The 17870-nt window shown below is 38.9% G+C and overlaps 1 protein-coding gene across 3 annotated transcripts in view; it reads right to left on the bottom strand.

The window, feature by feature from the left end:
• RELN (reelin) overlaps window positions 1–17870 on the bottom strand; it is a 547755-nt gene that overhangs the window by 202997 nt on the left and 326888 nt on the right. For all 3 annotated transcript variants that reach the window (XM_089685528.1, XM_089685532.1, XM_089685541.1), the window contains exon 20: window positions 5475–5711. In XM_089685528.1, coding sequence (XP_089541654.1) covers window positions 5475–5711 — 237 coding nt within the window. The remainder of the gene's footprint in view (window positions 1–5474; window positions 5712–17870) is intronic.

The raw sequence follows: 17870 nt of genomic DNA, 5'->3' as shown, positions 1-17870 counted from the left end.
TTTTTCCATCTTTCCTTGGCTTCTTTATGCACATTAATACAAATTTTTAGCTGGGGTGCCCAAACTTTCAATCCCCACTGTACATGTACCAATATAAGAGGAAGCAACTGCACATGCAATTCTACCTCCTTGAAAAGTCAGTCTATATGGAGTTAAATGCTACCCCCACCAATTACATATATATAAGGGGAACAGCTTTTGGCATTAAAGATAATGATGCTTCACACAACTCTCCTTATGGGTTCTGTACTGAATGCCAACATTGAAGTATTCCTTCTTTATTTACCTAAAGATACTTTTACCTTTAGATTATAGTTACATAACTCTTATTATGTTAGAAAATTTGCACTTTTGGAAGTTCAAATTTACATATTCATTAAAAGCTAAACTGTACTGCTGCATACATGATTCTCTCAGACAAATTGAGCAGTGAGGCAAGCTGCTATGATGCGTTTTTGACTAACCCAGAGTGGTATGGGAAACATTTGCCATGTTTATTTTAAACCCAGATTAACTATAGAAAGTAATAAATAAAAGCCTATCATTTTAAGCACCCCTGCCAGTTTTAATTGGTCTGTCTCATCCCTGTAACTGCAAGAGAGCTTTTCTGTTGAAAACTACAGATTTATTGGCTAGATCACCAGATTAAAACTGCCCTAACTATAATTAGAAAATAATGACTGTACAAAACCGCTATATAGTCCCTTTAAAGTTTACATCCAGGAAAACAGCTGAACACGCAACTGAAATTAATGCATGTTTTACCTGCATAAGGATTTTAAAAATGTACACAGCCAGTCCTGAGATTTAAACTGTCCTGCCAGACAGCACAGCTATATTGGTGGCAGTACAGTTTGACACCACTCTGACCCCAATCTGTAATTGGACAAAGAAACATCAGCAGCAAACAGATGAGGTCATCTGTCTTACTACTCTTTCTGTAAGCATATGTGCACACAGCAGAGCCTGATAGGCTTTTGTATAAAAAAAATACAGTATAATATTATACAACCTGTTCACAGTGCTACCAACATTATGAGAAGTGCAAAACAAAACATACAATTAATTTTAGAAGATATTTACTTAAAATAAGGGAAAAAGGAGCACATGGTATTTCATGTTTCCACTTACATAATAATTGATCTGTTTATCGTAAGAAAATTAAAAAGGCTTTTTTTGCATTATGTTTATGTCATGAAACTGTTTCAATTATTTATCTTGAATTAATCAAGCCCATTGTTCCTATTTCTAAATTTTAAATACATGACGTAGCTGGGGAAGCTATATTAACACATTATTTAAAGCGCTGAGCAAACTGTTGGCGCTATATAAATCCTGTATAATAATAATTTACGGTATACCGTTCTAGCAGGGCTTCTTAGCAAAGAAGATATTATGCTGTACTGTACCTCTTACCTCAAAGCAATATCATAGACACAGACCTGTCAAAAGGCTTTCACTGAGAACGGTATGCTGTAACTAAATGTATAGCAGCAATAATTCAGTAAGGATACTGATTGCATTATCTGACAAATATAGTGATTATAAAAGGAGAACCACTAAAAGAAAGTTAAATTACTTTACAGGTATACTTACAATAATCACTACTAATAACTACCATTTAGGGGTACAATGGAAATGTCAGCACTGTATTTAATGTCAAATCCAACATATGAGTAAACATTAGATTTCTTAAAACTCTTATTATTTTTAAACAATTATGTTATTACAATGTGGAAGGGTCTCTTGTCTTTAGTTTTTCTATTTGTAGTAGAAACAATGCAGTTTAACAAGGAATGAAGCACAATGATTTATTAGACCACTGTGTTATTGTAATGGACATTCTTGTGAGTATATTTTTTATGCACATAAATATATATCTATGTAAAAGCTGGGTGTGTAAAAATGAGAACCAAACGGACAGCCAGCTGGAGGAAAGTCATAAGTATTAATCTACTGGCAATTTACTAAAGACCTGGAGTGACCTTGATACAATCCCTAGAGAAGAACAAGGTTATATACATATATATTTCCAGGCTTCCAAGGGATGTAAAACATTTTTCAGACCTCGTCTCATGCAAAATGAGACTTGTTGGTTACAGAAGGCTTTGGTGATAGGAAGCGTCATATTAGGTCCCAGACCAATTTCAGGTGCAAGAGAAAACCTTTTTGTAAAAATAAAAAATGCCACAATATCTTGTAGTACAGTAGAATAGTTAAATCAAGAAAATTAAACAAAGGGGTTTGTTTGTTTGATCATTCCATTAAAGAAATGCAAGCAGTTTGAGGAAAGCCATGTTAAATCACTTTAATGAGCGGTGAGAACTTTCAGCAGATAATGCTGCTTCTCTAGCCTCATTATCACTGCTAGAGCAGTTTGCACAGTCACTTGTAATATTGGTTATTAAAACAAGAGATCTAGTGCCTCTTACACAAGTGCTCCACCTATTTATGAGTAACTGCTATACACTGTACTATTATGTACACCATAATACTTTGCAGCTTAGTACTAAAGGTCCACAATATCTCTTTTAGTGTAGACACAACTGACTCTTGATACTGGAACTCCTTTTCCTAAAAAAACACTTTATACTAAACTGACTTTTAGATTGATTATACCTTCATAAGCTTACACATGACAGTTGTGTGAGTGATATATTTCCTTGCTTTTTGTATCATATGGTGGATTAACTTTGAAATGATTTTTATTAACATCCAACTTTATCAAATGCATCCATATGCATATTTTGTTTCTATAATTTAGCCATTATGATCATGCAGTTTTAATTTTGGATGCAGTTTCTTTCTGAGCTATTAAATAAATAATTTCTACAATATTTGATCATGTTGCTAATATAAAAAAATATTTATTAACGGCTTTAGGACTTTGGCAATTAATCATGGCAAATAGGAAATAATTCTCATTATTTCCAATTCAGATCTCACAACAAAAGTCGTGGCTCCATCACCTAGTAGACTAAACATGACATTATTAGTACTACAGTGTTAGTAAACTCTATATGCTGATTTTTACCTACAGGTAAGCTTATAATAAAGCTTACCTGTAGTTAAAATTAATATCTCCTAAACATTCACTGTTTAGGAGATATTCCACCTAGCAGCAGCCAGTGACGTGACCGGCATATGTGCTCTGAAGGAATACCCACACCGTTCCTTCAGGGCTCTGTGAGACTCCAATGGATGGCTATGTTTTAAGGTAAGTATTTCATAATGTGCTAGTATGTGATTCATACTAGCACAATATGTGATTACCTTGCAGGGGGGGAAACTTTTTTTTTTAGAAGGTTTACTACTGCTTTAAGTAGTTTTAGGTTTGTGTTAAAAGGTTAAGACTAAGTTTTGGTGCTAAAGCAGAACTTAACACTCTCAATCAATATTAACTGTTTTTAATCCATGTATGCTGCTTGCCATAGTCAACAGATAGTAAAGTATATTATATTGTCTTTTTTTTTACATTTCTTAAGTTGCTTCCTGGTTTCTGGCCTAGGCCAATTAAATATCCAAGTACTCTTTATGCACGTTTTTCTTTCTTTTGGCAGAGAGGAGGATGGGCTTTCTTAGCTAATTCTTAGCTAAGCATACCCCCATGCATGCATACTATGGGCAGATGGATTCCAAAAAGTAAATGCTACATATCATCTTTCCTAATCAAGATGGCAGTGGTTAGAAATGCTAAGGAGGTGCTTTTCAAAGTGCTTTCTCAACACTCAAAAAACTAAAAAGTTCCACTGTAAATGATAAGTTCACCTTTTGAAAAAAAATAATAAATGCACATTTTTTGCAGCTAACAAAATGTGCATTTATTCTTTTTTTTTTCTAAGGAGCCTGCAAAGCATTGCACCTGCAATCAGCAGATCGTGGGTGCAATATCAGGCTCCTGAAAACCATCAGCATAGTACAGGCACGTAGTTACCTGGGAGCAGGAAGATCAATGATCTACCACAGCATTTACCAGCGCCCTCATAGTTAATTGAGAATTACAAGGTACTTGCAGGCATTCATTCAATCTTCTAAAATGGAGACAGTAGATTCAGGGTGAAGATCCCCGCCCATTGTCACAGGGAGGGGGGAAGAGGCTTTTCAAAGGTTGCAAAGGTGAATGTATCCTTTAAGGCTAGGATTAAGGTTTAAATAATATTTTCATGTTATAAACACCTTCTGGGCATGTATTTGCACTGCATTATTCTTGATGGATTTTGGGGGATTTACCTGCAATCTGCCTTTATTCTCCTATTATTATAGAATATTGCAAGTTTTACACTGGACATTTCTCATGGACTCCCAGCCAGGGCCGTCGAAAAGGGGGAAATACCAGCCCTCCTTTACAGGACCCAGGCCACATCAATTCAGCAGAGGGGCCCAGGCAGCTGACAAGCAGGGAGAATCAGATCATAGACAGGGAGGGTGATTGGTGCAACAGTGGAGGGGAGGGGGGGGGTTTTACTGAAACCGATCCCCTGTTTGGCTCTCCGTGCAGCAGCTGAACTTCAGCTTCTATTCCTCTCCCTCCTGCTGGCTTTCAGCTGCTGCAGGGAGAGCCACACAGAGGGATCAGTTCCAGGAACCTCCCCCTTCCAGTAACTGCCACCCCCTCCGCCACACTGATCACCCTCCCAAGATCCAATTCCCACCTGCTGTCCGGGCTTCCCTGTGTGCCCCTTTCCCCCGCAGCATTGCCAGCTTTTCCTCCTCTCCGTCCCAGCAACTGCTGTGGGAACATGGGGGATTGCTTCAAAATGGAGATCGGGGGCTGGTAAACTGTGTTTACTATGCTTCGGTTTGTGAATGAAGAGGAAGCATCTTTACAGAGCGATCCCTGTTCATCTGCAGTGATGCTCAGGATGCAGAAAAAGGATTGGGGATTTATGTCCTGTGTCAAAAGTGAGACATGAGGGTTCTGTTTAGACCCATGATATTTACCCAAATCCCTCCCAACAGCATTGTGACAGCGCTGTAAAAGCCACAGCGACCATGTGAATGAGCTCCAAGAGCTTAAATTATTAACTTAATTCAATTTTATCTTTTAGATGTAGCAGGAATTTTGTAAATTATGTTGTGTTCATATCCACTAATAATGATTTTAGTGTATTTTAAGCGAAAATATCATTTTGATAGTTTGGGAGGGGATAATTGTCCGGTAGGCTGTACGGGGACCCCATTATTTCTAACAAAAGCCCTGCTCACAGCAACAAATTAGGCTGTGAATGAAAAAAATCTACGAAAAAATTTGAACACTATAATATTCATTAAGCACAGGATAAGTCTACACAGATTGAAATTAAAAATTATTAATATTGTATAGCTTTTATTCTTTATCTGTTAAAAGATGAAAATGGAAAAACAGAAAATGGAAAATAATAGATTAATATAGTCACAAAAACATGATATGATATAATATCAAACAGTATTACAAAAAAACTAGGCAGCAGTACATATCAAAATGTATGTCTTACCATAGTGTCCAATCATGTCCACAGTATGGTTGCACATTTCCCAAGTAAAAACCGAGAGATTGAGTAACATCCACTAAATTGGAGAAGTCCAGGCTAATACTGTTAAAGAGTACAGATGTCATAATAATCTCATCAATGGCCCACACATCTTCCCCTTGTCCAGAATGGTACGGCTGCCACCATCGAAACTGAATTCCAAATTGTTTTGCTTCTTCAGGCAGTTCCACAGAAATTATCCTGAAAAACAACAATTTAATCAACTTCAACTGTAACAGCTTGAGCAATGATTAAAACATATACAGTACATCACAATAAACAGCATGTCCAAGAAGGTTTATATGGATCAAATGAAATGCGTTCTACTGAAAATATAATCTAGTTTAGTCAGATTTTCAGACATTGGACTCAAATCCTTGTGCCTAATATTATTGCTTTACTTTTAATTGCATGTCTATTTGTATTTTCTCTTAAATGTGTTGAAGATATAGTAGCAGTATATGTGGGTTAATAATAACAATAATGTTATTAAAAGAGCTTATAGCCCATTCCATAAGATCCACAGTAATTTGTCCAGAATATAGTGCTGCATTGACAAATACTATTATTTTGATTTTATTTTGTTATAATGCATTTTTCATTGGTACCTTAGGTTTTCATTATAGTATTTTTCTGCAATTATAGGTTAAGTAAATGCAATAATATTAGGGTGAAACTATTGTGTAATTAAGTTATTACATCAGTTCACAGGTGAAGGTATCTATGTCATTTAGTTTAACAGACAGTTGTGCCAGGGTACAACTGTCCTTAGGCTATGGCATGCACACCATCTGTAAATCTGTAGTTTCAGATTATACACACAAGGGCCTGATTTTATACTTAGTGATAAGAAAACTCTATGCTCATGGAATGTATAAATTTTCCCCAATGTGTGCAACTGTTCGCACATTGGCTATAGGGAGGGATTTCAGGTTTGGTAGTTTGCACTGAATCTTGTGGGTTTGAGGTTCAGGTACTAATAAATGTGTAATGAAATTTGTCAGACCAAATTTTGAAAGACCCATAATGACCTGCCTGATATTTCAACTATGGTTAGCAAGGTTAAAATTGCCAATAACATGGGCTTTAGCATGTAGCAGCTCCCTCACTATAAAAGGGTTGGTTACCAGTGGCTATTTGCCAGTGTTGGGGGGATTTACTAAAACTGGAGCCCAAAGATTCTAGTGCGGCTATTCATAGTAACCAATCAGCTTCTAAATTCAGCTTTGTTGAATGAAGCTTTGACAATAACACCTAGTAGCTGACTAGTTATTATGCACATCTACACCAGATTATCTGTGCTCCAGTTTTAGTACATTTTCCCGAGTGTGTTTGTAGCAGTGTAGGGGGAGCTGACAGTTTGGTATATTGTGCTAAATTGCACACAATTAATGTGGATAGCAGTGTGATGGGTTATTCCTGTGTACCCCACTGTGTTCACAGTTCAAAGACTCAACAGTCCTTTTTTAGGAGTCACTTTTTATGTAATGCTTATGTGTGTTTTTCATTTTTGGCTAGGTTTAAAGAAGAAACCTCTAGTGCACATTACACTTGATCCCATTCAAATCTGTGCAGGAGTTTTGAAATAAAAGGCCATTTTTTATTATTGTCACTATTGACTGTAGCTCCACCCCAGAGTGATGCCCAGTTTGTGGGTGTTCCTATGGCAAAGTTACAGCCAGTACTGAAGCGTTATCATCTTTCCGTAGACCCCTGACTCCTCTTTCACCTTTTCTGGGTGTAACAGTGCACAAAGATGAGCTGCAAAGACCCAGCCCTCTCCTCCTCTAAAAGCTGTAAGACATCCATGTAATCATGCAGCTCTGTGCCACCTCTGATCTCCTCTGTAAGTTTCTTTGTAGTGACAAGAAAGACCAACCCCAGGTGGCGAAGTGCTGACATGTATTTGGAGCAGTGGGTGGAGAAGTTACTGTCATCATCATTCACAACAACACAGGCCTACAGTAAATACGGCACCCTCTCTGCCCTGAATTGCTGGATTTGGGTGAGGGGTCCTGGATTCAGTCTTTCTTGTCAGCTGGCAGAGTAGATCAGAGAAGGCATATGGCTGCATGGCAAGTATACATATGTTTCATCTCACACCTTTCAGAGGAGGAGGCAGGGGTTGTACGGGCCCTGTGTGCACTGTCTGTCATGACCTCTCTCTTCCTGCGCTGTCAGACAGAAATTTGTCTCCTTTGTCCAGCACTGTCAGAGAGCAGTGAGGGAAAGTGGGCAAGCTATTCGACCACATTGCTCAGCAACTCCTGAACAGATATGAATAGAACCAAGTGTGATGTGACTTCTTTAAAAAAAAGTTTTTTTCTGTGTTTGCTTTACTGTTTCAGGGTTTATATTTTGGGGAAGTATATTTTATTTTCCTATTGCTAGAAACCTTCATCTTTTATTTCAGGGTAAATAGCGTTCACTAAGTGCTGACACAGGCAAAGCTGCCCTTTGTATGAAGCACGTCACTGCAGAACTGCTGCCATAGTTGTCATTAAAATGATGCAACTCCAATTTGTCAGAAAATGACAGGCAGACCTAAAGAAAGAGGCACAAATTCTGGATGAATCTGAGTGAATTCTCTGGCCCCTGTGAAGGATGCAGGATGGAACACACCACTTAAGCTAGTGCTTCTGCCATGTGTCTTGTCAGATGGTGACAGCACAGTCACTTGTACACCCTCCTCTTCCACACTAACCTCATTATTTTCAGAACTTTTCAGAACTAACCCAAGTCCACCCAAAAGCACTTCAGATCATATGCAACATCTCAGATCAAACAATGCCATGCTGACTTGCAGTTTGCATGCCTGGGGGAAAGAAGCCACACTGGGCCAGAGTTACTGGCAGCTCTGCAGGTGCAAGTCATGAAGTGGCCAAAACCATGTTGATTTCATTGCCCAACATGCAAAATAAACTCTCACAATACATTTGTATTACAAATGCCCTTCCATGCATTCACAATGTGACTTGATTATCCATGCATTTGTACCAGTTCTACCACATGTTCATGTGCACTAATTATACAAGATGCTAATAAAAATACAATTAACTGAATTTTTTTTTTTTTTTTAATAAATCTGTATGCATTCATGCATACTTGCTGTTGGCAAAATATAGGTTCCTTTGAAAGGTATGCACGTTCACTTTCCTGTATGCCACAAAGATAATTGTGGCAAATGCTGATTATAGACTCCTGGAGTGTATAAACATTTGCTTTCATTGTATGGAAATCACACCCTGACCTATTCCTAAGGGTGCAGTCCTGCGTACAAAGTCATTTGATTTGCTGTGGCAGCTATGACAACAAATGGGCACTTGACAAACAGCAAAGAAAATTAAGAATAATATCTAATCTCCTGCAGCAATTACTGCATACGCTAGTACAGCAAACATACCACAGTGCTAAAGCAATGTCATTTTCCTGAAGAGTCAGTAAATTATTCATTGGTTTGCTTTCACCCTAACCTAGTGGTTGTAGCAGGTGACAAGGAAAACATTTGTTATATTATGAGGTGCAATTAAGACCTACACATCAGTACAGTTCTTGTATAATGTTTAGTTACCAAAATAAGATTAAGCTATACTAAATCATATAATAGACTGTTTTCTAATAGTTGTTAACAGTAGAAGTGTGAACCATATGCCACTGGTTCCCTATGTCTTCTTGCACTAAATTTTTAATTATCACCAATACATTCCTTAACAAGTTTTGATTGATATCTTTTGTCACAAACAGATGAAATCTTCCTCTACAAAAGCCTGCAATGGCAAGAATTCTGCACTTCCAGTGTGCACAACACACACAATTATTTTGCAACTGTCACAGTTGTAGTTGTCAGAGGAAAAACCTTATGATGAACTTGTGATGATTTTTACCGTCTCCAGGCAAACAGCTTATTACATAGTTGGAAATAATATATGTGAACTGTCTTAATTGACAAATAATTGTTAATAAATGTATAACTGAATAAAAAAGTCTTTTTTTTATTTTGACCCATTTGTGCCATGTTGGTGCAGAGTTCTTTATTTTGAGAATTGTGAAGCAGGGCAGCTATTTTACATGCAAACCAGTAAAAATAGTTTAGTTTCCTTTTTTCATCAGGTTACTGTGATGTGTAACTAATTTGAATGTTTTGTTTGATTATTTGCATAGTCATGAATTGTGACCGCCAGTGATGGGGTGCTGCTTATAGTGCAGGGAATTTGTTTATATGTACATGTGCGTGTGTGTGTGCATATATAGACATATGTATTGTATATATAGTGAATAATTAGAAAGTTGATTGCAGCAGTGTTTCTCAACCTTTTTTTAGTCAAGGCACCCTTTAACGTTATGAACAGTCTTGAGGCACCCTTTAATATTATGGACAGTCTCAAGGCACCCCATTCTAAAATATAAAAAACTATTGTAATAGTGATACCTAATGCAGCAACACCCACACATGTAGGACACCCAATGTTAGAGGGTATTTAGCGGAGAGAAAGCAAATATACTTTTATACACTGATACTGTATAGTATTCCAATGTTTCTCTTCTCTCTCAGTTTTTCTCTATCACTCAGCTAATTTGACCGCATTACTTACAGAGAGGGACAGGGGAGGTTCAAACAAGAATGCCGTGCAGGCAACAGATATCCTCCACATCAACTGATGGCATCATTGGTGGTTAGGACACTGGTGGCTAGAAGATTGTAATGGCGCACAATGAAAACTTATGGCCAATTTAGGTGACTTACTAACACTCTGGGTTCTGACTTACTGTCCTGGGGCAACCTGCTGCTGCCCAAGAACCTAACTGCCCATAAGAAAAAACAGTCCTAGACACAAAGGCTTGGTCTCACCACACAGGATCTGGTTGTCACCACACAGATAATCTGCTGGTCAACACTTTGACATGCACAAAGTACTGGATTTCAGGGTGAAGCATCCTTCCTAGGGGCACTTTCACACTGCCCTGCTGCGGTTTCCCCACAGCGTGGATGAAGTGCAGTTTACCTGCAGTTTTCATGTGGGTTACCCGAGCTTACCCATAAACTTCTATTGGATCGGAAATTTATGGTGCATTTTCTGAAAGTGCACCAAGGATGCAGCATGCAGGACCGTTGGTGCGCTTTCAGAAAATGCACCATAAAAACACACCAAAAATGCCCAATCTCATAGAAGTCTACAGGAAAGAGCGGATAACTCACTTGAAATCTACGGGTACACTGTGCTACTGTGCTGCCCCCACACTACAGGAAAAATGCAGCGGGCAGTGTGAAAGGGACCTATGAAGATCAAGAGTTTTATAGAGCACCGAGTAGCTGGACTTGCTTCAGCTGAACTTGTTAACCCTTCAGCCAGCCCAGTAAGCTCACTACACAACAGAAAAAAAAACAGTTTGCATATTTCCTAAACCTGGGACAAAGATACCTCAAATCCTGGACACAACCAGCAGTTTTTTCTGTTCTCTTGTCACAGACACCCCCCCCCCTCTTCTTGGAAAACGGGTTGCCAGGCACTCGTGAACCTGAGACAAGACATCTGAATTCTCCATCCTAACACCAGGGTGGTGTTTACTGTAAAGCTAAATGCCTGAAGGGCCAGATACTGACAGCTGACTTCAACAAGCGGCTGACCAAATCCATGATAATTCTTTCAAAAGGGAGCTCAATGATGGAGGGGGGGGGGGCAAAGGGTTAGGGAAATGTGGCATAGGTGGAGATATCTGACACACTGGACAGGAAGAACAGCACATTTCCACTTCTCAGGTCAATAGAACCTCTTTCCTATTCTCTCTCTAAGAGAGTCACAGCGCATTGGTTCATATACAACTGGGCAATTTACCATTACATGTCCCTCTTCCTGGCAACAGTAACAATTTATCCTTCTAGTCAACTCGTGTTGACTTGGTCTTCTAGGTTGCTCTAGCCAGACATTAGAAGGAGTCCCCACAGTACATTTAGTTCCCCCTTTTTCACTCTATATAAACCCATCCTTACCCATAGCTGGGGATGGTCTGGTCTTGGATAGAGTCTGTGAGTCATTTAGAGTAGATGTAACATTCTCATTAGCTAGGTAACTTTCCAATAGGTCCACAAGTTTGTCCGCTGTTTACGGATCTCCATGACTCACCCATTTTTGTGAGGGGGTAGGGGGGGACTTCAGGAATTTGTCCATGATGACTCTTTCCACAATTTTTGATCCAGACAAAGTTTCTGGCTGCAGCCATTTTGTGGTCAAATGAATGAGGTTTTCTCAGATGACAACTCCAGTTATCTACATGTTGATCCTTGACAGTCAGTGTTACATTGTGTCAGTGTTTCCATTTTTAAATAACCATAGTTCCTTGCTTCCACAGGGCTCCAGGTCATAGAAAGCCTTTTGGGACTCTCCAGATAATAGGGGGGCCACCAGTCCAGCCAACAGTTCTTTAGATCAACTTTACTTTTGCTTGTCCTTTCTAAAGTGGATGAAAACAGCTCAAGGTCATAATCTGCAGTCATTTTTGGCTTACCCAAAAAGACAGTATATTACTGGAATCACTCCTTCTCTTAGCCTGCTGTCTGTGGAAGTTGTTTCATGCTGGCCTCAATTTGTTGTTGGTATTTTTGTTCCTGCTGTGTCAGCAATTCCCTCCAGTGGGCCTCTGCCTGTTCCAGGGCTTGCTACTGGGATTCAAGGCTCTGTTGTTGGGCCTGATTTTGGTCTACAAGTCTATGTTAAAGGACAGCAAAGCTCTGTTGATGAGTCTGTTGTTTCTGTTGTTGGGCTACAAGTCTCTGTTGCAGTCTTGCATTCATTTTGCTGTCGATCTGCATTTGCCAAAGCAAGCTGTCTCAGTAACTCTTCCATGCTGGCCTTAACTATACCTGTTTGCACAGTGCCCACATTCTCCACCATACTGTATGTGAGAGATTACCTTAGCAGCAGGGTGTGCATGATTTCCTGGATGATTCTATAGCACAGTAAATAAGCACAGCAGACAGCAGGTCTTGGGTAAAACACCTGATGTTTATTTACAGAATCTATTTCCAAGATTTGCAGGCATCAAAACAAAAAATGGAAAATACTGTAAATCCTTGCCATTTTGGATGACTTAATAAAACAATGGACACTGACTAACTGTCCTGGGACAACCTACTGCTACCCAGACATCTAACTGCCATCATGAAAATAAAATAGTCCTAGCCACACAGGATTGGTCTCAGCACTAGACATGTGCACAATGAAAACTAGTATAATTTCAGATTCATTTGTTAAGTGAATTATTTTGTCAATCACAGCCAGTGAGCCAATCAGGGGAGGGAGGGGTGTGATTAGATATGCAGACCTGTGTCTCGGGAGCATGCCTGCTCTAGTGCCCCCATAGCAAGCTGGTTGCTGTGGGGGCACCTGACAGGAGGGATGGGTCAGGTGCACAAGCAGGGGACCCAAGAAGAGGAGAATAGGGGCTACTCTGTGCAAAACCACTGCACAGAGAACATAAGTATAACATGTTTGTTATAAAAAAAAACCCAACACTTTACTATCACTTTAATTTACTTACATTGCTGCAGAACAACTATGAGTCCTTTACTCATTAACACAGTAAACCAGAAAAGTGATGGCAGAAAAAAGACCAAGTGGTCCACCGAGTCTGCCCCTTTTTAGATCTATGCTTATCTCAAGCATGTTTGAAACCACTTACTGTTGACTGACTCATTACCTCTTCTGGAAGTCTATTCCAGGCATCAGCTACACTTTCAGTAAAATAATACTTTCTAAGATTAGTTTTGAATTTGAGGTCATGTCCCCATATTCTTGATCTTAGTGTCATATTGAAAATTTGAATGAATATACTTCTTCTCTGAAAATGGCATTTTTTTATAACTCTGAAATGTACATAATTTTTAGGTTTTTGTTAAGGCAAGCTTTTTTTTTTAACCTCTGGCAGTATCCTGTTTACCATTGTTAGTACCATTGCAGGTTATTTACTGGACATGAAATGTTTAAATTTTAATAAAAACTGGAAAAATGGGGGTGTTTTAAACTTTAGACTGGTGGTGTGTGTGTATAATATATATATATATATATTACAAGCACAATTACACATTCATTTTTTTAGAAGTATGGAGAATTTATACTGTAAATTATAACGTAGTAGCAGAGCTTCCGCTGTGACTTGGGTTAGGGAAATTCTTAGAATCAAGAGAAATTTTTTTTTGAATTATATATGGCCTTTGTGCTGCTTTACTGGGGATTAGAATGGATTGGGATTGTGGATGTGGCATTATGACTTGGCTTTGTCAAGAAACTTCACTCTGGGTCCTTATTCTGCATTGAACATGAACAGTCCCTCCACTGATGTCAAACTGGCCTTTTATTTAAGAATCATACAGTTAACTGAAAAAATCTGCAGCCAGCAAAATCCATTCTCAAAGTACTCTTGTTGAAGTGCATAAAACATACAGGAGTGTAAATATAAGATGATTATATGTATTCCATAAATTACATGTTCTGATAGTACTTATTTCAAGGTCTCCTACTGTAGGAGTGTTAAACTGAAAACACAATTGACACTGGAACAGTAGTAGTTGTATGCTTATAAATTCCTTTGGCTTATTTCTGCTATTCTGATTACAACAAACAGTCATTCGGCGAAACAACAAAGGCAAATAATTTAATGCTGCATTCACTTCATTTCCATTTAAGTATTAAGAGAACAGAACACTCAAATGAAAGAGATATTCTTTTAATTATTGCTATAATATCCCAAATAACTGTGTGGCTATGAGCTTATAGTATTAACTGTCAGACTTCCAGTCTAGGAATTTCATCATATTGATAGCAGATTTATGAATAAGGCCACAGTACTTTGTAATACCAAACACAGCCTACAACACACAGACGTGTGTGATCCGAATGATGCATAATGCATGTCTCGCTCCTTTTCATTATGTGAAATATATGGATGTTGAGCTGAGAGCAGAGCATAACGAATCCCCTTAGTGTTCTACATTACAGGACATAAATCCCAAGCAGGTTCATCAGTGCTTTAAAATTATATTGCAAGACGTATTTGACACTTCATGCATAGTATTTTGGTAATGGTGTAGTAACATCTACCAGATCATATACCAGTCACAGATTGAACTTACAGTCAAATCAATTTCACTTGTATGGATCATCTTACAGGCCATCTACAAATGTTAGCTTTTTGGAATTTTTCTTCCCAAGGAGAATTTAGTGTTAGGAGGACCTGGGTAACTACATTTTTAAAAGGCTCAATGTTCCAAAAACTGATAGTTTAATGTTTAGAATAATCTGGAGAGTTAATTCCCCTAATCATTTATTTTCTATTTTTAGGATTGTAGTGAGATCTCTGTGCTTGCACTCCTGGGTATGCGCAGTGCTATGGCAGTTCCAAGGGTGTCCTCCTTTACCTGCCGAATTATTTTTTACAGAGGGAACACTCCAAGGTGGATCAGAAACCCCCAAAAATCCAGGAACAACAAAATGAAAATCTTACTCTTGGAATCCTGGAGAGAATTCAGACACTTAACTCAGCCCATCAAACTCCACCTTTAAGTTAACTAGTAGTTTGGGATTAACTGATACATGAGTTTCTGCCACATGTCCATTGAAGTCTATTGAACCAAAAATGTGCTGTGTTGCATCTACAAAAGTCCCTGACCCTTTCCAAAAATGTATTGGTGTGAACGTGTCCCATAGGAAACCATGTTAAATGGACTGTAGTTTGTTTCTGCAAAATGCAATAAAAGACGCATAGGTGTGGACCAGGCCTTAAGAAATGGCCTGAAAAAGTATAGAAAGAAAGTGTGCCTTCACCAAAAATGTAATTGGGACAGCACTGAAAAACAAACATCTTTACAGGCAGTCTTGAGAAATTTAAAAAAGGCAGGGCAAGTTGTTAAACTTAATGGGGTGGATTTACTAAACAGAAATAGACTGTGCACTTTGGAAGTGCAGTTGCACTCATTTTCCCCAAAGCTTAGTGAATGTGGTGAAGCTTTACTTTGTAACATGCATCCAATCAGGTGCAATGAAAATAAACACCATTTTTGTTTGCACATGATTGGATTACAGAAATCAACAGAGCTTTACCACATTCAGTAAGGTCTGGGGAAAATTAGTGCAATTCCTTCAGTAAATCCACGCTATTTTTATTTCTTTGGTACATAAATCTGCAGGGAGCAGGTATACACAAAGCATTTCTAGCTACTGGTTGGTTTCAGGAAATAGGAAACTGATGCCAAGGAAAGATACCTGTACTAATATCTACTACTTAAAGGGTTGGGCTGACCAAATAGTTTTAGATTTGTTTTTGAAAGCCGCTGAACAGTTAAATTCCTTATTCTCTTTGGGATTCTGATAGTGAGATCTCTACATTTGAGTTTTCACTTTTCTATAGTGGGTTCAGGCTTTACACGGGTCTCCTACTCTCTAAGCTGTTCATTTCCTCTTTTTTATTTTCGGTGCTGCCCACATACCTATAAAGTCACATACGTGGGCGTACACACTCTGGATACATGACAGCCCAACCCCTCTCTCCATCTTCCATGCCCATTAAACAGCTCTATGCACTGGGGGTGAGATATCATGTGTTAATTAATGGAGGTGTCACCTCCCTGTAATTCTAAGGACATACAAACAATAGACACAGGCTGGAAGGGTGTGAAACAGGCTGTGATTGGCAGAACCTCCACCTAGATAGACCACACTGTTTCTGTACAAAAATAATAAAGACTGAGTTCAAATACTAAATACAGTGCAATCATCCATAAACATAAAGAGAAAGGATAATGTACTGTAAATTAAACAATGTGCTTAGTATTACTTTAGGCTCATCCCAATATTTTCCACCCTCATACACCATCATAAGAGTGGAATTAGAAAAAGGATTTAGGGAAGCAGATAAGGTAATCAACAATCTAGTACTTTTCCTTCACCTCGTTCACCTGAAAAGGGAAGTTCCGCTTTATTTCCTTCTCCCCCCTCCTCTTCGACTTTCCAGTGGGGAGCCATCTTTGATGTCCCAAGAAGTAAACAGTATACATATATTGTTCCAAAGGTAGCAATGGCACTCTATGTTTGAGGTAAATGTCCAGGTGCTCACCCACAAAGAAACCCATATAAATCCAAAACTGGTTTAAAGGCACTCATGGGTCTTGCAGGGGAGGCAGATCAAAAACAGCAATGTTTTTATTGTCAATCTTTCAATGAAGCTCAGTCCATTTTGCACTGAGCTTCATCAAAAAATTGACAATAAAAACATTGATGTTTTTGATCTCCCTCCTTTGCCAGACCCATCACTGCCTATAAACCAGAGTTGGATATATATATACAGTTGTGGCCAAAATTATTCAACCCCCACTGAAATTGAGTGTTTTGGCCAGTTTGACATTGCTTTTGATCATTCAGTCATCTTGCTTACATTTACATTAAAGAGGCACTTGTAGGTCAGACAAATATAACATAACAGTTATAATGAAATAACCACAAATGTCTTTTCTGTGCTCACAGCATTATCAGTTTTATTCAACCCCCAAGTGACATTCAATCTTAGTACTTAGTACAGCATCCTTTTACAGTTATAACAGCTTTTAAACGTGAAGCATAGCTTGACACAAGTGTCTTGCAGCGATCTACGGGTATCTTCGCCCATTCTTCATGGGCAAAGGCCTCCAGTTCAGTCACATTCTTAGGCTTGCGCACTGCAACTGCTTTCTTTAAGTCCCACCAGAGGTTCTCAATCGGATTTAAGTCTGGTGACTGCGATGGCCACTCCAAAATGTTCCAGCCTTTCCTCTGCAACCATGCTCTAGTGGACTTGGAGGTATGCTTGGGATCATTGTCCTGTTGAAAGGTCCAACGTCTCCCAAGCCTCAGGTGTGTGACGGACTGCATCACGTTTCCATCCAATATCTCCTGGTACTGAAGAGAATTCATGGTACCTTGCACACGCTGAAGCTTCCCTGTACCTGCAGAAGCAAAACAGCCCCAAAGCATGATTGACCCTCCACCATGCTTCACAGTAGGCAAGGTGTTCTTTTCATCATAGGCCTTGTTCTTCCTCCTCCAAACATAGCGTTGATCCATGGGCCCAAACAGTTCTAATTTTGTTTCATCAGTCCACAGAACACTATCCCACAACTTTTGTGGTTTGTCCACATGGCTTTTGGCATACTGCAGTCGACTCTTCTTATTCTTTGGAGACAGCAAGGGGGTACGCCTGGGAGTTCTGGCACGGAGGCCTTCATTACGCAGTGTGCGTCTTATTGTCTGGGCTGAAACTTCTGTACCCACATCTGACAAATCTTTTCTCAGTTCCTCAGCAGTCACACGGGGACTTCTCTCCACTCTACGCTTC

The sequence above is a fragment of the Staurois parvus genome, unplaced genomic scaffold, assembly GCF_062004578.1.
Source record: "Staurois parvus isolate SC_StPar_1 unplaced genomic scaffold, SC_StPar_1.0 ptg000019l, whole genome shotgun sequence".
NCBI lineage: Eukaryota > Metazoa > Chordata > Amphibia > Anura > Ranidae > Staurois > Staurois parvus.
Note: the sequence above shows the minus strand (reverse complement) of the source record. Positions and strands in the feature narration are given on the sequence as shown.